The following is a 23,916-nucleotide window of genomic DNA, read 5'->3' as shown; positions in this document are numbered from 1 at the left end:
AGTACTAGAAAACTTTCAAGTTGAAGAGTACTAGAAAACTTATAAAGCACTAGAAAACAAAAACTTATAAAGAGTACTAGAAAACTTTCAAGTTGAAGAGTACTAGAAAACTTATAAAGTACTAGAAAACAAAAACTTATAAAGAGTACTAGAAAACTTTCAAGTTGAAGAGTACCAGAAAACTTACAAAGCACTAGAAAACAAAAACTTATAAAGAGTACTAGAAAACTTTCAAGTTGAAGAGTACTAGAAAACTTATAAAGTACTAGAAAACAAAAACTTATAAAGAGTACTAGAAAACTTTCAAGTTGAAGAGTACCAGAAAACTTACAAAGCACTAGAAAACAAAAACTTATAAAGAGTACTAGAAAACTTTCAAGTTGAAGAGTACCAGAAAACTTACAAAGCACTAGAAAACAAAAACTTATAAAGAGTACTAGAAAACTTCCAAGTTGAAGAGTACCAGAAAACTTACAAAGCACTAGAAAACAAAAACTTATAAAGAGTACTAGAAAACTTCCAAGTGAAGAGTACTAGAAAACTTACAAAGCACTAGAAAACAAAAACTTATAAAGAGTACTAGAAAACTTCCAAGTTGAAGAGTACTAGAAAACTTACAAATAGTACTAGAAAACTTATAAAAAAAACTTTCAAGTTGAAGAGTACTAGAAAACTTATAAAGTACTAGAAAACAAAAACTTATAAAGAGTACTAGAAAACTTTCAAGTTGAAGAGTACTAGAAAACTTACAAATAGTACTAGAAAACTTATAAAAAAAACTTTCAAGTTGAAGAGTACTAGAAAACTTACAAATAGTACTAGAAAACTTATAAAAAAACTTTCAAGTTGAAGAGTACTAGAAAACTTATAAAGTACTAGAAAAAAAAACTTATAAAGAGTACTAGAAAACTTTCAAGTTGAAGAGTACTAGAAAACTTATAAAGTACTAGAAAACAAAAACTTATAAAGAGTACTAGAAAACTTTCAAGTTGAAGAGTACTAGAAAACTTACAAATAGTACTAGAAAACTTATAAAAAAAACTTTCAAGTTGAAGAGTACTAGAAAACTTACAAATAGTACTAGAAAACTTATAAAAAAAACTTTCAAGTTGAAGAGTACTAGAAAACTTATAAAGTAACTAAAAACCTATAACTTATAAAACTTCAACATTTTAAAGTTGAAGAGTACTAGAAAACTTACAAAGAAAAACACTAGCCTCCATTTCCCTTCTTTCCATCTCTTGAGTCCCTCCCCAGGGGCACTCATAGACTTTTAACTGTTGCTTCAGATTTCTCAGTCATCTGTTTATACTGTGGTTTCTTTTTTTTTTTTTTCATAAATTTATTTATTTATTTCTGGCTGCATTGGGTCTTCGTTTCTGCGCACAGGCTTCTCACTGCGGTGGCTTCTCTTGTTGCGGAGCGCGGGCTCTAGGCTCACGGGCTTCAGTAGTTGCAGCACATGGGCTCAGTAGTTGTGGCGCGCAGGCTCTAGAGTACAGGCTCAGTACTTGTGGTGCACGGGCTTAGTCGTTCCAAGGCATGTGGGATCTTCCCAGACTAGAGCTCGAACCCATGTCCCCTGCATTGGTAGGTGGATTCTTAACCATCGCACCACCAAGGAAGTCCCTATACTGTGATATCTTAATTCCTCAATTTTTGGTATTTTATGGTGCCACCCTGAAAGATGAGGCTTAAAATTTACTTCCATTGTACTCCACATCCCTACCGGCACACACATATCTCTTCTCTACTATCTTTTCAATATATCTATATCACAGTTTAAATCAAAATTCAGTTTTATTGTGACTACCAAGATATTGTTTACAGCTGAGGACAGTTGTATAGTATCATTGTATATCCTGGATTTTCCAACTTTATGTTTTTCCAGGAATTAACAGTTGCCTTGTTTCATTGTTCGCTTACTTAATATTCTATTCTACCCATCAAGCATTTTTCTCCACGATCTTCAGTAGAGCTGTGTCTCTCCTCTCAATTTGGGAAACTCATTAGACCCTCAACCTATTCCTTTTTTCTTTCTCTTTTTGAGGCATCCTTCCTGGATCCCTCCATCCTCCCGCACCAACTGGACTAGCTCTGTACATCTCTTGTACCACTGTCTTCTTGAGGCTCCTTTTTTCCAATACTCTGGGAGCTCCCTTTGCACCAGTCCCGTGATCTGCTCTCCTTTTCTTGGAACTCATGTTCCCCTCTTTGTAGGTTTAGCTTTCTTTTGCTGGAGATTGTCTTCCAGTAAGGTCCTAAGAAAAGGTGCCTGAGAAGTAAATTTTTGTGTTCTTGAATGTCTGCCCTCACACTCGACTAATAACGTGTCTAGTGGTTATTTGTCTGCTCTTGAAATCCAGACCTACATGTCCAGGCTTGACTCCCGTCTTCAGTTCCAGGTCAAAATGTTCAGGCACCAGAAATTCTGTCCATCCAGAGCTACACATTATCATCTCTCCAAACCTCCCCCTTTTCCTGTGTACTTATCTTAACTGAATAGGACCATCCTTCCTCTAGTCCCTCAGTAAACAGGAACACTATTCTTCCTTCCAGCATTTATAACTCGCCAACATCTTGGATTCAACCTCTCACCACCATCCTAGTTCTGGACTTAATCATCACTCGTTTGGACAATTGCAGTGACATTGTAACTGCTCTTCTTGTCTCTATACACCTTGGTTCTCCATTCTACACTTCATCCTTTATCACTCAAGTTCAAAATATTCAGGAAGATAGTATCACTTCCTTTCAAAACGTAACTTTTAATGAATCCCTCTTGCAAATAGAATAAGATCTGAAATATATTCTTCTGTAGTATGAAAGTCAGAATCTGGTCTCACTGTCATTTCTGACCATCCTCGTTGTTACACATGTGATTCCACTGCCTCATTCAAGTTTCACAGTAGTCTTCTTATCTGTATTCATGCTACCGAGGTTTAAAGTCCAAATAGAATGGAGTACCCCAAGCAAAGAGTAACAGAATCCCTTACCCATCCTAATTTGCATCTAAGGATTTGCCCATTGAAGGAATTTTGCCCATTTTGGCCATGATCTGATATTGGGAAACCCTTTGGCATTTTGACTTATGGGACCCCTCTAGGGCACACTTAAGATAAGGCATATTCCTACTATAGGAGACTCCTGGACACCCATCTTCCTAGCAGATTCAAATGCCTTCTTTCCTCTCCTTGGGAAAATACAGACCGTGTGGCTCATTCCAGAGACCCCTGGGCAAATGGGCAGTTACCCTTGTAAATGACATGTTCCTGGGCACAGGAAAGAAAGCAATCTGATGGCCAGAATGAAAACCACCCTTCTTTGCAGCATCAGAGGGATCAGTTAAACCAAGATGAACCATTCTCCTATTGAAGAAAATTACATGTTAAATTTCTCCTCCTGGAAAAAGGAAGCATGGAAATTAGAAGCAGATTTAAGAGTTGGTCATTTACCACCCGATGCTTAACTGAAATTTGAGAGCTAAAAAAAAAAAAAAATCAAAAGTCAACATCCATTGACTGTTTGGAAGTGTACTACATATATATATTAAGCTAATCCTGGGTAGTCAATACCACAGATAAGGACATTATTTATTTGTCCATTCTAGGTGCAATTACACAGTTTAACCAGTGCAAACAGCACTTCATAAATATAGCAAATCAATGCTGGTTATCAAAATCCATCCACAACCGATAGCACATGAAAGAGGGCTTTGCAAATGGCCTCGAAAGCCAATCTACACTGCCAGCCCCACACAGGTCAGGCTATTTACTGCTTAATCACACAGGCATCCCAGCAATCTTATTGACTCCTCAGGACCTGGCCACGACATCACTCCTAATAGCACATGCGATAAGCCATTACAACCATGCAGAAGAACCGTCATCCCAGGCTGCAGCCATTGACTGCCTGACTTAGCCTCATGCTGGGAAGGGCAAGTGAAGCGCTGATGGGGGCAAATCATACCCAGGCCACATGTGAAGAACCTTCCTAAGGAGCAGGAAGATCCATCAGCTGCTTGCCGTCAGGAGGTCTGCCTGTTCCCTCTTTCCATGGGTGAATAGTTGAATAATCCTGCCACCATGCTGATTAACCTGTTACTTGATGTCCATGAAGCAAGGCTTGCTAAGACAGAAGATGGACGGATCTACCTCATAGGCCATTTATATTTTCCACTTGACATTCTCTTTGGCTTGATCATTGCCATAAAGATTGAAGGAGATTCTTGGATGCCTGGTTAGTATACAAGGTTTCCATCAGCACAGGCTACATCTTCTTCCCTATCCTGGAAGAGGGTGAGATCTGGTTTCCTTTGTGATGGGATGTGTGTTTTTGAGTTGATGGGGATAGAGGGTCTTATTCTGGGCTAAATTCTCTACTCAAATGAAACATCCTCAAGAGGGAGTTTTCAAAGTTCCGAGAAGAAGCCTCTTTACCCCTCCCCCCCCAAAAAAACGGGGCCTAGCTGCATGACCTTTAGGGAATTCAGACGGATGAAACATGGCCATCATAGCAGGCTATGTATGAAGAGGGGGAGAGGTAGATGGTGAGGTCCAGGAAGGCTGTTGTGGTGACAGAGTTAACAGGAAAACTCTGTGTGTGTGTGTGTGTGTGTGTGTGTTTGTGCACGTGTGTGTGATTTACAAAGAACTTTCACAAACATGATTTCATTTCCTCCTGTGGGGTAGGCAGGTGTGCAGTAACCTTCCAGGTGCCAACTCAGGTATAAGGCCAGTGTCCTTTCACTTCCCCATCGCAGAGAGGAGCTGAGTTTCAGGAACAAAAAAGTCTTCCAATAAGCAGAAGTTCTCTTGTGTCCTCAGTTCTTGGCCCAGCACCTGATACACACAGTAGCCATCTAGGAGAGGGTAACAGTTCACGGACTGTGAGGCCGCTTACAGGGGACCTCGGACAGGTGACTTCAAGGCTCCCCGCCTCGGTTTCTTCATCCAGGGAAAACAAGATTATCTATTTGATAAGGTATTGTGAGAATTAAAGGAATGACCGTACTTCTAAAAACCTTCAGAAGAGCGCCTGTAATAGAATGTGCTGGGTAAGGGGGTTGCCATTATGTCATTAGACACTCAGTCAAATAATTGTTGAATGAAGGATGTGCAGCCCAAGCAATGAAAAGAAATGACAACATTGGTTTAGACAAGGACAAGGCCAGTGTGGAGCGTGGTATGGAATACAAGACCACAGACAGCATCATCTCAGAACCAAATAGTAAACTCACCCTCATCCACCAAACCTTTTCCCAGCAAGGATAACTGGGGGTCACACTGAAGGCTTCAGATTAAGCTTCATTTATTTTCTTTGCCAGGCTGGTCATGGAGGAGAACTGTTCAGTAAAGCCCAGGACAGGGCCCAACTAGGCAAAGGAAGCTTGAAACAGAGAGAGAGAGAGAAATGGGGAAGGAAAAATTCATCTGCCTACCCAGGCTCCCTACAGTTCTACCTACTGTTTCTTCCAAATGCCGTAGCAGGAGGGAATGTCTGTCCAAAGAAGGATACCAACCGTGCATAGCATCAGTGCAAACCTTAGTTCCAACCAAGAGAAACCTAAAGTGTCCTGCGCGGGGACCTGTCAGTAATCCCGTGGGGCCTGGGCACGTGAGGTCTGGTGACTCCACGTTCTGTTCTGAGGGATATTGGGTTTCGTGTTTGGCCTAAATTCCAGCCATTTTCAAACAGAAAATTATGGCTGTCAGCAGTATTTCTGTTTGCATAGCCTCAGTCACAGCTTACTCTAATAAGATGTGACATGAATCACGCAGGTTAGCAGAGTTAGGAACTAATGGAAATGGTGCTGGAATGTTGAAGAAAGACAGAGCTTCCCTCCCTCCTGCTGGAGGAATTTTCCAAATTGGTTAGGAATGTGTTGTCTTCACGTGTGTGTTTGGGTCAATCTCTGCCTATTTACTCTCTCATCCGTTTTACATGACAGTCGTTAAAAACTCCAAATGTCATTCAAGGCTCCAGCTCATGGCTGGTGTGGGGTGATGCCGGGTGTGGGGAAGGTAGGAGAGGTCAGGGCAGGAAAGTCTCTCTCTGGGACTGGCAGGTATTTAAACCCAATCTTGTCCTTGCAGGGCTCCTGTGGGTTCCTTGAAGACCCTGCCCTGACCCCTTTCTCACTGCTGGGGATTTCTCACTGGGGTTCCCAGGCACAGGTGATACCTCTTAACATCCTCGAACCCAGTACCAGTGTGTCGGGGGTTAGTGGTCCCCACACCAACGGTTCTCCAGCACCAGCCGGCTGTCTTACAGTTCAGCTCAGTTCTGACACTGTCTACCCGAAGACGGCATTGGATCCCACAGGTTGAGGGCTCAGTCCTACAAGACCTCCCTGCCCCGACTTCAGACGCCAGCTGTAAGTCCAGGTCATCACCTGAGCTTCTGACCAGATGGCTACAAATCAGACCCCTTTGGGGGGTTTGATTCCTTTGCTAGAGTAACTCCCAGAACTCAGAAACATTTTAGTTACTAAATTACCAGTTGATTATTAATGGATATAACTCAGGAACAGCCAGATGGAAGAGAAGCATAGAGCAAGGTGTGAGTGCACCAGGCTCCCCCAAATCTCCAACCCAGAAGCTCTCCAACCCCCAGACTCTCGGGATCCTTAGGGAGGCTTCATTACATCATTGATTACATCATTGATTACATCATCAGCCACTGGAGACTGATTCAACCTCCAGCCCCTCTCCCCTCCCCAGAGGTCAGTGGGGTAGGACTGAAAGTTCCAGCCCTCCAATCACAGGCTTGGTTCCTCTGAACCAAGCCCCATCCTTAGGTGTCCTAGGGACTTGCTAAAAGTCACCCGTGAACATAACAAAAGGCACCTGTTAGGAAATTCCAAGGGTTTTAAGAGCTCTGTGCTGGGAAAGCAGGCTAAGACCAAATGTATATTTTTGATTATAGATCACAATATTCTACTCTCTCCCAGCTGGCCACGTAAAGTCTTCGCCCCCAGCCTCTGTCAGCCGCCCTCCACACAGCACACTGAGCACCTAGGATGAACCAAGGCGATGGGATGGGATGGGACTTAACCTCCCCTCCCTTTGCTGCCAGCGGCAGCTCCACTGGGTCCCTTTCCCCGTATCCCTCCCCGCGGGCGCCTCACAGCCCCTCTCCCCGGGCCTGAGGTGAGGGGCCAGCGGCCCCCCTTCTGCCTCTTCCCCCTGCCCGGACAGCCTGCAGGGCGAGGTCACCTGAGGGCTTCACACCCTCCCTCGCAAGCCCTGGAGCAGGGGTAGGCGAAGCTGGCCCCTGCTGCCTTGAAACCGCCAATAAAACGGAGAAAGAGCCGTTTCACATCCTGCCTAACTGACAAGAGATAGTGGCTCGAGATGGACTTTAGGAGAAGCATGTCATCTGTCCGCTTTCTGTTGTCTTCATTTCCCTAATATAAGCCATATTCCGCCTCTCACCAGAGAAAGAGTGAAAATGAACAGAAAGGCCAGAGATGACGTTCTTCAGATTGATTCTGTCCTTCTTTCCCGAAGGGCGCTTCAGCTCAGCCTCCCAACACTTCTCAGCTCTCTGCCCTTTGACCCTGACCCCAGGCTCACAGGGACCTCAGGCTGCCCTCTGACCCTGGAGCTTCATTATGGCAGCCCTCCCCCTCTCCTTCAGCGTGCCCTCAGTCACCTCCCCCAGCCGACACCTGTGTCCTTTGACCCCTTCTCACGTTCTGCCGAATGAACAAAATCAAGCAGTGCGAGTGAGCTGACTGGTGCGGGTGAGTTACAGTCTGCGGTGAGACAGGCATCCACGTGGACCCGCCAAGGGCCGAAAAGATTAGCCTCCCCGATGGTCACTGCGGGCCCTGGGCCAGCAGCTGGAATGAGCATTTGGTTCTGGTAGGTCAGGCTCACTCTGGGCAGGAGGGTGCGATGACTGGTCCCCATTTCTGTTGCCAGCGTCCTCCCAGGAGGTCACCCGCCTTCCCCAGGGCTGCCTAGCAGGCGCCAGCACGGTCAGCCGTCCGACATGGGGGTCAGCGCTCGCACCCGTGCACACGTCACCCCGTGGAACCTTCCCTCTCCTTCCCACCAGCACTGGCGTCAGCAGAGGCTTTGCCCCTGACCGGCCATCACCCCCAGCCCCCTCTTTCCCCTCCTGCTATCCCTGACCATTTGACTGGATACAGCTTGCTTTGGTGTGTCAAGACCACTGATTTTCCTGAAACACGGCTCCATCGATTCCTATGCATTTTCATTCCAGGGTTCGAATGTGAACACTTTCACCGAGACTGGAAGGAAATATTCAAAACGAACAAATACAAAGCTTCACCAGGGACTTCCCTGGCGGTCCATTGGTTAAAGACTTCGCCTTCCAATGCAGGGGGTGTGGGTTCGATCCCCGGTTGGGGAGCTAAGATGCCGCGTGTCTTGTGGCCAAAAAGCCGAAACGTAAAACGGAAGCAATATTGTAACAAATTCAATAAAGACTTTAAAAATGGTCCACGTTAAAAAAAAAATCTTTAAAGAAAAAGCTCCACCAGCCTTGAGTGGGTGCTGGCCTGCCAGAGTCATCAGAAGCAGCAGCTTCAGGGACTCTAGAAGAGAGGTGCGTCTTCCCCACGTCATCTCCCAGCAGCCTTCATTGATACCCCGACCCGGCAGCATCCTCCCGGCCTGTCCCGTGCCCATTAGGCTATTCCCTTGATGCACAGGGAACCCTGTCATCCACCACCCTGGTAAAAACATGCTCCCTTTAAGTAATACACTCCCTCGCTGCTCTCCCCAGGGGATTGGTTCCAGGACCCCTGCCGATGCCAACACCTGTGGATGCTCGTGTCCCTGATAGTTGGCCCTCCGTATCTGCAGGTTCCGTGTCTGCAGGTTCCCCCAACAACGGATCAGAACCTCTATCCATGGTTGGTTGAATCTATGGATGCAGAACCCACAGGTGGAGAGGACTGGCCGCACTCCACTCCGAAGGCTTAGCTCCAGGGACGTCAAAGCGGCGGTTCCGGAGGCTCTAGCAGCTGCTCAGTATAACGCCATTTCCTGTATTGCAGTTCTCTCTTTTTCAAAGACAGTGGTCTTTCCATTTCCCTGATGGGCCCCATGGACACATCTCCTTTCTAAATTTCCAAAGTGCTGTCATCTGATAAAGTCCTCAGTGGCAGGTGAGAGTACAAGGGACCGAGTCAGGCCCCGAGGTCACCCAGATTGACTTTGGCTTTCGTCTTAGCTCTGACAGTTCTAACTGTGCTACCTTGGTCAACTTACTAACCCTCTCCGGCCCCGGTTTCATCACTTGTAAAACATGGATAATGGAACTCAATTCCGCCATGGAGTCAGCCCTCGGTGACCTTCGGCCATGTTGCCTGGCAACTGCTGGGTACTCAGTAAGCCTAAGTTACCCTCGCCTCTCCTAAAGTGGTCATATCCGCTTAGGTATGGGTGCATGTCCCCTCCCAAGAAACATATTTGTATTGTAACAGTGTAACAATGGTCTTCTGGAAATAGTTTAGACTCAATAATCAATTTAAAATGTGTAAATCTCAAACACCCACAGCAAGACCATCAGAAAGATTGTTTTGCACAAGCTGAACTTTGAGAGCCTTCAAACCTCTCTGAGGAGGTGTCCACCTACTCTATGGGGACTGGGGAGGGCTCTCTATTAGCTGGGAGGAGACGCCAGTGCTGATATGAGACATGATCCTGGTCTCCACACCCCCAGGGTAGGGAATGGGGGTAGAATGAGTGGGGCTCAAATGTGTGGGAGTCTGGCCAACGGTTATTTTTGTTTCCATTAACATTCTCTTCTATATGTATTTTAACTTTAATCAAAGGCATATGTTTTTGTTTTATTTGCACTTAGTTCATCAAAGTGTCCCTTATGATCTGAACTATGCCACGAAGCCTTGAGCTCTTCAGCGAAACACTCATTAATACCCCTGGGAAACAGGAAGTTGCATTTAGTCAAATATAAATAAATCCAGCTCCCAGGGGCTTTGCCCTGGCCTGGGTCAGGAAGGAGACGGTGACTTCTCAGTTGATCTGACCCACGGCCCCCTCTCGAACTGCACTTGCAAACAGAATCCCAGAGCTTTGGACAGATAAGGGTTTAGAAAATGTGCCTATCCTTTGTTCAAAACCATTATGGAATCGAACGGGGTTTTATAAAGGAAAGAGAGTCTATCGATCTGGCCAAGCTATTGGGTAGCATTCCAGACGTATTTCCACGGGGCAGTGCAGAAAGGAAGTGAGAAAGAGGAAGCAGGGTCTGCAAGCCTAAGCCACCTCGCCAAAGACTCTGCAGGTCATGCTGGAGAAATTTCCATCTTCCCCTGTCTCCCCCTTCCCTCTCACCCTTTCACAACTCTCAACGGCACATATGGAACCCATTAAGAACAAAGCCCGATTGTTGTATATTTGGAATTTCCCACATCAACTTGATGCTTTCTTTAGCTGCCTCTTAATGTGTGTCTGAGTTGGGTGCCCAGACCCACGTCTCCATCCTCCCACCCCACTGCAAGGAGCACCCCGCTTCTAAGCGTCTTTTTCCTGATTCATTTTCGAGCAGTGTAGAATTCCACTTTTTTCCCCCTGCCCCCCCCAACGCCCACTTCCCATCAGACTCTTAGAATAAACAGAACTTTCTTTTCCGTCATTTTCAATAAACGGGTCTGTAGAGAATAAATAAAAACTGGTTCCCAAAGCCTAAGAGTGATATTAGGCAAACACCCAAAAGCATGGGATTTTTTTTACAAAGGAAATGGCATCCCTTTCATAAAACCCCAGAATAGAGCAAAGCCGCGGAGGCAGAAATACGTTAAAAAGAAAAAAACTAAAATACCTCCAACCCTGGAAGCCCCTTACTTGTTTTCTCTTTGGAGTAATTTTCTCTGCTATAGAAACAAGCAGATTTAGGGAGGAGTAGAGATGGGAGCAGTTGCACAAGTGAGCGATATATCGGAAACAAAACCTTACAGGACACTTACATTTTTAGAGCATGTGTACCAGCGGTCTGAGAAGCTTGTCCAGTGTGGAATTATACCATCTGATTAGAGAAGAATAGACAAATGCGATGGGTAAATCTGAGTCCTTTTCAGAGCCTTGTAAAATCAAACATAATTTCTTCATGTTTATTGGCACACATAAAAATCAATGCTCTGTAACGCAAACATTTAAATGAGGAGATGCCAAATGCAAGTCTGTCTGGTATATTTGATTTGATTCATCTGAACCATGGGATACAAACATTTTCTCCTTTCTTCACTCACACTTCCTCTTTGTCGACGCCATTCACATATATAATTAACTGTATGCCTACATTTATTTTCTATCCGTTGGAAAGCAGGAAGGAAAAAATATGCCTGTCTGATGCTCAGGGTCGTACTTATAATTTATGACTGCGAAGAGCGTTTCCCCACCAAGTCCCCACTGTGTTATGTCACTGCCCTTCAAATATTTTTCCTGTGTCCAGAAGAGAGTGAAATCAGAATGCAGGATTGCACATTAATCTCTACACCAGATGGTGATATTCCAAATAGTCTTTTTAAGGTGAGCATGTGACCTACTGTATGGCCAAGGGGCTTTGGAGTCACGTGATGGAATGAATAATACGTCTGATAGGGCTTCGATTAGACAACTGACCTGGTTACCGTCTGCAGCCACGAGAAGCAAAGTTGACATTTCTGGATCACTCTCCCCAGAAGCGTCATTTGCCCACCCCTAGGACGTGCAGACTCACCGAGGGACTGACTGACAGGCAGGGGCAGACAGGAGGAAGCTGGCCTGCGCTGCGGGAGACGCGCTGAAGTTGCAGAACTTGGGCTCTTTTTCTCCTTTCCCCATCCCCCCACCTCCTGACACACCACATCTTGGCTCATCGGTCGGAAGAAAAAAAACTCTTTCAGTTATTTGATATTTGGGAAACCTCCAGGAGTTTCCCAGTTTTGAGGACGCCTCCGTCTCTCCCTTGGCTGGGAACACGCGCGCGCGTGCACACACACACACACACACTCACCCACGGCTCTACACCATGGTGGTTCAGGCTGCAGTGGCTCCGAATAGATCCCAGAGACTTTTACTGAAAATTCCTTATGGATCTCTGAGAAGACGCAGCGTGGAGAGGGTAAGCGACGTGGCGGGCTGTTTGTTCTTCCCCCGAGCAATTGCTCCAAAGAAAGGGAGAGGTTTCTTTTCGTCGTACATAGCATCCCTTCTGGTAGTCATGTTTTCCTGAAAAATTCAAATTCCTGCGACTGGAGAATACTATGGCATACGTAATTTTTTTTCTTTGTAGATAATGATGAGAAATTTGAAACAAATGTTGGTCGGCTGTGCATGGGGGTTGGGACTGTTAGAGATGAAACATAAGAGAAAAGATTGGGGTAGGGACTCTGCCCTCTGGAAAGAGCATGGACGATGAGAGTGCTCGCTGAGAAAAGCTTCGGGCTGCAAAACCTGTTTTCCTCTCCGTTTAGTGAAACAGATTCACTGGTGCAGCAGGGCTGCCAATTTCCTTTCCTCTGCTGAGTAACAGTGTCTGCAAAGGAGGTGATGATGACAAGGGGCTGTGACGCTTTGAGGGTTTCAATGATGCACCTGGTTGATTAAAATCCCCTCTGTTGTTTAGTTGTGGTTGTACTGTTTCAAATACCTTGCTATCATTTGGGGTTTTTTACCATCATGGATTGTGGCTCTCTGTTCATTTTCTGAAAACATACTTACTTTACGGTAGCACCTGGCAGAGAAGATGCTGTAAAACAATAACAGGGATTTGTCCTCCTCCGGAGTGACTGATGTAGTTTGGGGGATGACGGTAGTTAATGCCAATCTGATCGTCCTCAGGACGTTGGGCTCATTCACGTGGGGACAGCGCCTGTACTCACGCAGGGGTGGAATGGTTTGCGGGTCTCAGAAACCCCCAAAGCCCCTGTTTGCATGGTGGCAGATCCCTCTGTGGGCTGTGGATGTCTGCTTAGACATTTTAGGTTAAGGTGTAATCTAAAATCAATAAGGCAGAGCGCCTCACAAACCTGCTGTCGTGATAGATGAGCGACCTGCCGCATCTTATAAAGGGGAAGGCATTTAATTCAAGCGACTCTTCCTGGTTTGTATACTGACTACTCGGTGATTTTTAAATTTACGGAGAACGTGAGTCAAGCTTTAAAACCACAAGGGGCTTTAAAACTATCGAGATTTCCAGGTGGGGTGGACCTCCTGACGTCTGATGAGTTACATTTTGTTCTGCCATTTGAGTAGTAATGGAAAGAACTTCTCTTCCTATCCTGGCCGTGTGTAGGTCTTTCTTCTGAGACATATTTCTTGGGCTCCATGTCAGGGTCATCAGCGTAAATGTATTCAGGGCCTAACGCGTGCTCCCTTTTATACCAAGAGTTTTACAGTATAGGACCAACTGTTAGAGGAAAATTTGCAAATTGATCATTATATTTACAAATGTAGCTTATCTTGAATGTGATTTTAGGTTCCGGTGAAATTTTTTTTTTCCTGTATGGTAACTAAGTTTATATAATACGTTCTGTTCACAAAAACTCCCTTGGAAATGTGAGTTGCCCGTACTGGAGTTGCACCACGTGACAAAACTACGGAGAGAATTACCCTGCACATTTGCACAAATAGTCCAGAGTAACCTATTTAACCATTAGAATCTCCAGATGGCTGTTTCATGAATCATGTATGTTTCATACATCCAGATGTATTCATGTACCATTTTCGTTATTCGTTTAAGAAGAACTGACAGTATATGAACACAGTGTCAGATACAGAACCTGTCTGTTGTTGTATGTGCTGGTGTATACTGACATTCAAGACACAGACCTATGTCCTGTCCTTGGGCACACACCAGTGTCTTAGGAGTCTGATCTGAAAATGTCTAGACCCTTAAGAGAAGCATGTCCATCGCTGGAGCATCAGATGTCCTGTTAATCTTCATTGCCAGCTGTGAAGTGGTGGGGCTGAGACAGCATCACTCACAAGAAGAGCCCCCTTGCGTTCCTACTAGGCTACCCTCTCAGCCTCCACCATGGGGAAGAGTGAGACTAATTGGAACATGTGACATCATGTCGATTTCAATTGGATATTTTGTGCCATCGCTGGTTTTATGACAACTTTCACAATCAGCGTCATCTATTTATATAAAAGGGGGGCAGGAAAGGTGAGAAATGTCATCTGCTTTCAGGGCAGACACTGAGAAACAGCGTTCTTTTCTTGGGACTCCCTGAATTAAAAGCAGCAACAGTTTTCTCAGTTACGTCTGCAGCCTAGAGTGCGCCAGACATCCGAGTGATTCCTATGGTCTCGTGATATTTAATGATGGTAAGACCTCGCATTTCTGTAACACCTTCGCCCCAATGCACTTTCTTATCTGTTACCTCCCTTTACGATCGTGAGCTGCTAATGAGGCACAGAGAATGGGGATTATTACCCTTGTCCTGTATGAACAGGGAAACCAAGGCATGTGGAGGTTTAATCTTCTGTCCGTGGACATACAGTCAAGGACAGAGCAGGACCTCAAACTAGGGACCTGGTATCTTACATCCCTGCCATTGAGCCAGTGTTTCATCACCTTTGCTCCCTGAGGGAGCTTCAACATTGCAGCCTGGTCCTGAGAAATGGGTTATAGCCAACCTGTCACTAGTACTTCACAGGAAAGGAAACTTACCAAAGGCAGAGATGCTGACAACCAAAGAGAAGAACTCATGACCTAGCGCACTGACAGTCATGGGCCCTTACGTGTCCAGGATTAAGCAATGGCTTCTGTTTTCCAACTGCCTGGAAGTTGAGTAGAAAAAACAGAAATGCACCTTTCTAACTCTGCTGCTTAGACAGCCGTCAAATCCTGATTACAAAATACTCAGGCTGGTTGACCAAGCCTGGTTCTTGTTCATATGTTTTCACAGACAACCATCAACCAACCCATCACCATACTAGGCACGGCAGAAAAAGAAATCTAAGATGCCATGTTTGGAGATAGGAGATCTGAGGTTCATATAAATGAAACTGTTATAAGTCAATACAATAGGGCTCTAATCCAGCTCCAGAATAAGTAATGAAGGTGATTCAGGTGCAACAGGAGGCAGCCAAGTGGGGTGGAAAGGGTGGGGCTTGCAGCCACACTGTCCCAAGAAACAAGAACCTCACTACCCACTAATTGTGTGACTTTGCCAGTGACTCAGGCTTTCTCAGCCTGGTTTATTCATCTGCACTATCTATCCTTGAGGACGGTTATTAAGGCTTAGAGGTGATGTGTGTAAGGCCCTACCATGATACATGGCGTGCAGAAAGAAGGTAATCATTAATGACAGGCATAGTTTTAAAATTTATTTTATTGAAGTATAGTTGATTTACAGTGTTGTGTTCATTTCTACTGTACAGCAAAGTGACTCAGTTATATATTTTTATATATATAACTTTTTATATTAAAACTAGATATTTTTTCCATATTCTTTTCCATTATGGTTTATCACAGGGTATTGAATATAGTTCCCTGTGCTATACAGTAGGACCTTGTTGTTTATCCATTTTCTATATAAGAGTTTGCGTCTCCTAATCCCAAACTCCCAATCCATCCCTCTCCCACCCCACCCCTTGGCAACCACAAGTCTGTCCTCTATGTCTGTGTATCTATTTCTGTTTCTTAGATAGGTTCATTTGTGTCATATTTTAGATTCCACGTGTAAGTGATATTATATGGTATTTGTCTTTCTTTTTCTGACTTACTTCACTTAGTGTGATAATCTCTAGGTCCATCCATGTTCCTGCAAATAGCATTATTTCATTCTTTTTTATGGCTGAGTAGTATTCCATTGTATATATGTACCACATCTTCTTTACCCATTCATCTGTCAATGGACATTTAAGTTGTTTCCATGTCTTGACTATTGTAAATAGTGCTATGAACATAGGGGTGCACGTATCTTTTCAAATTATAGTTTTGTCCAGATAAATGCCCAGGAGTTGAATAGCTGGATCATATGGTAGTTCTATTTTTAATTTTTTGAGGAACCTCCATACTGTTTTCCATAGTGGCTGCACCAATTTCCATTTGATAGGCATATTTTTGAAGTTTGACTTTGAGTAGAGGAACACTTGGCTTGTATTTTTAATAACCAGTAGCCTTTTACATACATTCTTAGTCACACTTACTGTCACCCAAAGATGTCCTTTAAGGGATATTCACCCAATAAAGCCAAGACAGAAGTATTTCCTGGTGATAACATCCCTTGAACCCCCAATTTTATGTAAGACATAAAAAATAGAGTGTTTCAAATTCATTGTACACCAGTGCCAAGTAAGTAAACTTACTCAAGCCCAGGTACTTCAGTAGGGTCTTTTCCTTCTCGAGCTGGTAAGGTAAAAATGAACTTCAGGGAAAATTCTGAGAATGTAAGAACATAACATATAAATGAGTTAAGGAGAGAGCAAAGGTGGACCTTTTAGGGGGGAGTTTGCTTTGGAGATGGGGAGAATGTTGTATTGAGTTTCTATGACCCTACAATATGAGGAAATTGTTTCACATTGGAGATTACCGTTATAGGTCAAAAACCCGGGAGTAAGCGGGCCAAGCTGTATGTGGCCCAGCACACGTTGTTTTAGTGTGTGTGTTTATTAAGGATGCCCACCTCCCCACTGATTTATCCTCTCTGTCATCCAGACCCACGTATCCTGGGTCCGGATGACCCAGGGTGGACCGGACGTCTCTCTTCTCTTGAGGCTCTCAATCCCTCATATTCAGCATGTTCAAGGTGGAATTCATGCTCTTACCCACAGTCCTGCTCCAATTCCTTCCATACCACCAGCCGTCTAGGCACCCAAGTGAGAACCCAGGCCTCTTTCCTGCCTCTTCCCTTTCCCTGGGGTCCGCCATCTAATCACATCTAACTCCTCCTTCCCATTTCTTGGTTCAGGCCTCCATCATCTTCCACTTGTCTACTTAAAATCCCTGCCTCAAGATAAGTACAAATGTCTGAACATAATTATAAGGCCCTCCGTAATCGGGACGCTGCTACCCTCTCCGGCCTGGTCTCTCCCCATCCTTTACCCCGGGTATCGTACACTCCAGCCATACTGAACACATCTGCAGTTCCTCCAAACTACCATGCTCTCCCTTGCCACAGGGCCTTTGCTTGTGCTTCTGTAGGCTTGACACACACTGCATCCTCCCTCTGCCTCCTTGACTTCCGATTCACACACTTCAGCCTAAACATAACATCCTGTTGGAAGCCTTTCCGGGTACCCACCCCCTCCCCAAGTATGAATAACGGCTCTTCCTTCCTTCAGGCTCTCAAAGCTCTCTGTATCTCCCTTACAGTAACACAAATGACACTGCATTGAATCTGCCTGCTGCCTGTTTCCTCCACACCCATGATGACAAGCTCCTTGAGGGCAGGGAACACATTTCGGCCCCTGGTTCCTAGCAGGAGGGCGAAACATTCGTTAGATGAGAGAATGATTGAAATCTGAAAGTTGCTAGAAACTTCCCTCAGGGAGAAAATCTGGGAAGAGGATCAGAATGAAAACATAAACAGGAACAGCCTCACATCTTATGTTAAATGACCACCAGCCCCAGTTTTGCTGGTGGAAAATGTGTCCACACTTACATGTTAATACAGACTGAGGAGATGAATGCTTTTCTCCTATTTATTCTGAAATCTGAGACATATCTTGAAGGGGAACAATGTGTGTATGTGAACAACGAATCAGATTCATTATATGTCTCTTCACAGAGTAATAGGAATTGGACACTTTTCTTGAAAAAAATAAGAAAGCATTCTCTTTTACCACAGTTATTTAAATATCTAAGTAAAAGGGGTTTTTATTTTGGTTTGGTTTGGGTTTTTTTTGTCCTGGAAAGACTGAATTGGTGTGGTATTTCTGGAGCAGTATTTTTAACACAGTGTAAATTAAACCTTTTTGCACCCACATTATTCATTATTTGACGTGTTATTCCAGGTTGACGTGTGGCCTGTCTATTATTTTGCAAACCGTTACATTATCACAGCTGCTAAGCTGCATAACTTAGAAATTCAGAATACAACAGAGTCTCTGTCGTGGAGTGTGTGGTGCTTACATTCTGAATGTATTCATGCAGGGAAGTGTGAGACTTTAGCAAAAACACATACAGCAGACGGCTTTTAGCGGATGTGTATTACCATGGAAAGCAGACAGCCCAGAAACGGTTCAGACAGATCAGTGTATTTATCCACACATATTATTATCCAACCCCCTCATCCTGCATAGGTTTTATCCTTTCTATAAATATACACCTCTCTGGAGGAGAAAGAACACGTACTATATCAGGGACTCCAATTCTCAGGTTCACGGGCTGCATTGAAGGCCGTGTTCTCCACATTGATTAGTCCCGTGTGATTTTAAGTGACCCCCAGATTGGTGCACCAACCTTTATTTTATTTCTTACAGCAGCTCATGTCAAGTTAAACCAATGCCTTCTCATCCTGGCCAGAATGAGATGGCATAATGGAAAGGCTGTCCCTCTACTGGGTACCACTCCAGGGTTCTCATTCCTCAGGCTGGTGGGGAAAGCAGGACTGGAAATCTCTCTTGAAATGGTCAAGACTCCCAGGAACCTCACCATCCTGCCCCGAACTACAGCTCTCAAGCTCAGCATGAAACTAGGTGATGGCTTCCCTCTTTAGACTACTCATCCCCAGGTCCTGAATCCTTCTTAGGACTCTCTTTAATGTCTTGGGTCAGATGACATCACTCATCCTACAGCAGTGCTTCTCAACCTTGGCTTCACTCTGGAAGCACCTGAGAAGCTTTAAAAATCCCAACACCCAAGCTGTACCCCAGACCAATGAATGTCAGCATCTCTGGAGAAGGGACCCAGGCATCATCAGTAGTTAAGCACCCACTGATTCTACTGTGTGGCCACATTGACAACCACTGCCCCAAGGGGAGACTGTTGCCAAGATGGATTGTCTGGGCAAGATGCTAGCTTAAAGAAATTAGCTAGTTCCTGTGCTTTCCGGTGTCTTCACATAAAAAGGAAATAAAGGAGTCAGTTGTGTTGGATTTTTAGTCAAGAGTGTCATTCTCAATAGGAAAAAAAAAAACTTCATCTTTTGAAAGTGTGTTCATATACCTGGGACATCCTATGAAGTGTCCAACACTTTGAGGTCACTTTCTGGATAGTTGAACACAGCCTTCTGAAGTCATAGTGGCTAGTACGATACAGGACTTCCTTTTAGATCATTTGAGATCAGAAACACCCAATCCAGCAAAGTTCTTCTCCACTGGAGCAGGGACAGAGCCCCTTCCGGGTGTATTTCAACCCACCATCTTGCAGCCACGTTCATAAAATCAATCCTGTATTCGCAGGACCCTCTCTGTAGGTATTTTGAAAGCAGATCTCTTATAAATTGCTCTAGCAGAGTGAATGCCATCCACCTGTGTGATATAAGAGTTTCTTTGAACACGTAGTTGAAAACAATCCACTTTTATTTGTACTGATTTATCAATGCGCCTCTGAGAACGATAGCATCTTATGTGTAGGAAGCAATACAGGAGGAACTCTGCCATGCAGGGGGATCTATGTTTTCTAATCTGGGAGTGGATGAATCACATCTGTGGATTTTTCATTCTTTTTTCTTTTCCCTTCCTGGTCACTCAATTACTAACTGCTTCAAAGGACTTGATCAGTTTTTCTACTAAGTCCCAGAGCCTAGAGCCATACCTGGCACAGCGTGATTATACATTTATTGAATGAATGCGAATAGATGAATGAAAAGAATGTTTTTATGGTCATAAACTCAAACAGAATTGTCACTCAAAGAATAGGGTTGCAAAGTGCCTGCATTTCTTATGCCGATAAATATTTGTGTCACTATCAGTTCTAACAAAGTGACTCAGTTTAGGATGCTGGGTCTTCTTGGTAGAGAACTTGCTCATGAAAAACTTCTTGTTCTACTCAATACTCAGTAATGACCTATATGAGAAAAGAATCTAAAGAAGAGTGGGAAAAAGAAAGAAAAACTTCTTGAAACCTTCTACACAATTAACCCTTCTGAGTATGTGGGCAGCCGTTTTCCTTCCCAATCAGAATCTGTGTGTATATTTCAAAATAGTCCATAAATACGCCCCTGATCATTTTCCTCCACTGCCTGCTGAGTTTCCTCAAACATGCCAAGGTCACATTTCCACATGGATAGGTTGCTTCCAAATGGTTCTTCCCGTCCCTCTATTGGAACATTAATCAGGAAAGCCAATGAGGCTTTTAAAAGTATATTAATCATTTCTAGAAAACATGGTTCAACTTCAATTAAAAAAAATCAGTCTCAGAAGATAAATACCCCAGAGAATCTAATATCTAGGACCCAGCACTCTATTTTTTAATTCTACAAATTTTTAATACCTACTGCATGCCAGGCAGTGTTGTAGGCCCAGGGGCTGTAACAAAATCTCTGCTTTCATGCTGCGGTGGGCCTCCCTTTTACGCTGGCGTGGAACCTGCAGATACAGGAGGTTGAAGTACTGTGTACCGTGCCACTTTATATAGGAGACTTGAGCATCCGTGGATCTGGGTCTCTGCGAGGGTCTTGAAACTAATCCCCCGCAGATACCCAGGGATGACTGTACTGGGTGCTAAGGCCTTTAGGGAAATACACAGCAGGAGAAGGAGGGAGGAGAGGAGGGTGGGCTGCATTTGCTACGATGTGGCTCTCTGTTAAACGGGTATCGGAGGTGAGGCTTGAAGAAGTAAAAGGGAGCAGGGCATATGCGGCCATCTGGGGGGAGAACACGCCGGGCAGAGGACGCTTCACATGCACGGGTGTGAGGCAAGAGCACACCTGATGGATCTGAGGAGTAAAGGGGGGCGGGCCGGGGGTAAGCGGCGAGGAGCCGCGGACAGGGAAGTGTTAGGGGCCCGTGTGACAGAGGGCTGCTCAGGCCATGATAAGGACTTCGGGGTTTTACTCTGAGCAGGACAGAAGGAGATGAGTGGTTTGGGGAAAGAAGGATGACCTCAGCTGACAGGTTTTAAAGGAGTCCCTGCAGCTACTAGGCTGATAGGCAACGAGGCATGGAAGCAGGCGACTCATTAGGTCATGAGTGTAAGAATCCTGATGAGAAGTGCTAACTCTGGAGGTGGTGAGAAATGAATGGATCCTGGATTGGTCTGCAGTGTAGAATTGACAGGATTGGCTGATGGATTGGGTGATAGGGAAAGAGGAACCAAGAAGGGGAATCCCCATCCTGAGCAGCTGGAGAGTGGAGTTGCCGCTGAGATGGGGAGCACTGCAGAGATGGGAAGCACTGCAGGACCCGCTTGGGGGGATGACAGCAGGGCCGGGGAGATGAGGGGTTCCACTTGGATGTGTTAAACTTGAGATGATAGTTAAAAACGCAAACGGAGGATGTTAAAAACACGTTTGGTGTTTAGGCAAGAGTCTGGACTGGAGATATAAATGTGGACGGTAATCCGGGGGATGACAGAGCTGACTTATCCCAGGCTCTGAAGAGCTGACCGTGTACATCTCTTCCCAACGCCACATGCAGTGACCACATGTGGGCCGGTTGAAATGCGCAGTGATGGGAGAATTTACACCGTGGAAACTGGCAAACATTACAAATCAGGGCTTTTTTTTTTTTTCTGGGGAGTCAATGGTTGAACATTTTCTGGTATACCCTTGGAGGATAGTGTTAATAGCCACAAGACTAGGTGATGTTACCTGGCTGGTGGCACAAAGAAGTATCACAGGGCTGGACCCAAGTTTAGAGATCATTTCCAGGAGGAGGAACCAGCAAAGAAAGACAAATAAGTGCGTCCAGTGAGGTGCAAAGAGAATTGAAGAGAAATTCTCAGAAGGGAATGTTGGACTGTCCAATGCTGCTGGTAATCAAGTGCGATACGGACTAAGAAATCATCTGATCGCTGTGTCATGAAAGAGCTTGTGTGCAAGCTGTGTGCGTCAGAATCACCCGGGATCACTTTGTCATAAAGCGGAAACTAACACACCATTGCAAAGCAATTATACTCCGATAAAGACGTTAAAAAAATAAGAAGAATCACCCGTGTGTTCTCTAAACCCATAGATGCACGGTCTCTCCCCAGACATACTGAATCTGAACCTCTGAGGGTTATAACATGGACTAAAATTTGAGAATGGTACCGGAAGTATAGCTTTCCAGAAAAGAAAAAAAAAAAAAAAAGGCACCAGTGAGGTAGAGAAAAGAGCACAGCATAGGGAGGGGGAAATAATGGAGACAGGAAGAGGAAGAAACTCTCAGGACGATTCTTACTCAACCTGAGGGCAGTCCTGGAACGAGCAAGTAGGCACCAGGATAAGGAACAATGGGTGAAAGTTATGACAACCAAGGCCAGTAGCAAATCTTCTTCCCTACAGCATCCTAGAAACTCAGTGCTCCTGTTTTCAACAGCCCCCCTCAACTTAAACCACTGTGTCAGAAAAATAAAACTGCAATCAGTCCCTTAGAGCTAGTCCAGCGGAAAAAAAAAGGCGAGAGAGAAGATGAAAGACAGACTTCAACATCTTACGTTGATCACCTGCGCCAAAAGCCAGTACCCCGCCGCTCCGCCTTAGCTTTCCTGAGATCTCTCTGAAGAAAACCTCTTTTCTTTTGCTTTGTTTTGTTCTGTTTCGCTTCTGAAAATATTTTAAAAATGGGTTGCTGCTATCGTGTGTCAGAGCTTCATAACCCACCCGAGTCCCAGAATAGATTTAGAAAGTATAATTTAGGGCTGAGCCAGCTACCAGATGCCTGAAACGAGCAGGTCCTGATTTGAACCCTGAACGTTGGGGTTTAGACCTGGTCTGTAAAAGCAAATGGATTGGGATCGAACTGCAAGAAATCACGGCTTTGACATCAGGTTCTGAATCATTGGGTTTTCGTGGTGTTTCTTACAGAAGAAAATCTTGGTCTTATCTGCCAGTTGGGCTGAAGGACGGTAACAGCCTTTAGTAATGGGAACGTAGCCCTTTATGTGGATCCCGTCAATCAAAGGGTTTCCACCTGGGACAACTGAGAATATCCACCCAGTCAACACTTGCGTAGCTCCCCTCCCCACCCCCTTTCGTCTTCCTTTTAGGAACGTCAGATTCGGACTAGTGAAAGGGAAGCTTTAAAAGCGGACGTGTTGTGGGTCCCTCCCGCGATTCCAGGCTGATGTTGGGGAATTAGGCTATTTCATTTTCCAAGCAGAATCAGGTGTGTCTGGGTATGGACGAGCTCAGAGCCCAGTGCCCCGAGAAAGCTCTTCATCTCCTCGCGTGCACTGCCGTGTTGCACAGCCAGGTCCATCCACGTAGGCAGCAATGCGGGCGCCAGGTTTTACAATCCTTCTCGTTAAAATGTCAACCTAAGGGAAGAATGAGGAAGGGGAACACCCCCCCCCCCCATGCTGCTGGGTCCCAGCTTTGGGTTTTCAAGCATCAGAGCATTTAGGGAGAGGGGCTACAACAGAAAGAAAAAATCCTCTGGAAACACACAAGGGGTACTTGTTGATTCGAAATCAGCAGCACAGAATGATATGCTCACACCAGGGCCCCCGGATGGCAGCTAGGTCCTCCTCCTGAGGGCCTCTCCCAGGGAACAGGAGCCAGGGTCCCCAGGCCACACACCATCCCATTCCATCACCTGGGGGCAGGGGGGCGGGGCGTGGTGAATACCAAAATCCTGCAGCATTTGGCTTGGCCAGAGTCCTTTTTTTTTTTTTATGTTTATTTTATGTATTTATTTTTGTCTGCGTTGGGTCTTTATTGCTGCACACGGGCTTTCTCTAACTGCGGTGAGCAGAGGCTGCTCTTCGTTGTGGTGCGCGGGCTTCTCATTGCAGTGGCTTCTCTTGTTGCGGAGCACAGGCTCTAGGCATGCGGGCTTCAGTAGTGTGGTTTGCGGGCTCAGTAGTTGTGGCTCACGGGCTCTAGAGTGCAGGCTCGGTAGT

At 45.1% G+C, this 23,916-nt stretch overlaps 1 protein-coding gene across 4 annotated transcripts in view; it reads left to right on the top strand.

The window, feature by feature from the left end:
* Positions 1-23,916, top strand: part of FRMD4A (FERM domain containing 4A) — a gene marked incomplete at both ends in the record, with an annotated part of 616,891 nt that overhangs the window by 274,566 nt on the left and 318,409 nt on the right. Inside the window, one exon of one of the 4 annotated variants that reach the window (XM_082854724.1) lies at positions 11,992-12,099. The exons of 2 other annotated variants lie outside the window; for them this stretch is intronic. In XM_082854724.1, the coding sequence (XP_082710850.1) occupies positions 12,007-12,099 (93 nt within the window). Of the gene's footprint in view, positions 1-11,991; positions 12,100-23,916 lie in introns of those variants that run through there. One more of the 4 variants, XM_082854720.1, reaches the window with a different exon arrangement.

This window comes from Leucopleurus acutus (assembly GCF_964270905.1).
Source record: "Leucopleurus acutus genome assembly, chromosome: 1".
Lineage (NCBI taxonomy): Eukaryota > Metazoa > Chordata > Mammalia > Artiodactyla > Delphinidae > Leucopleurus > Leucopleurus acutus.
Note: the sequence above shows the minus strand (reverse complement) of the source record. Positions and strands in the feature narration are given on the sequence as shown.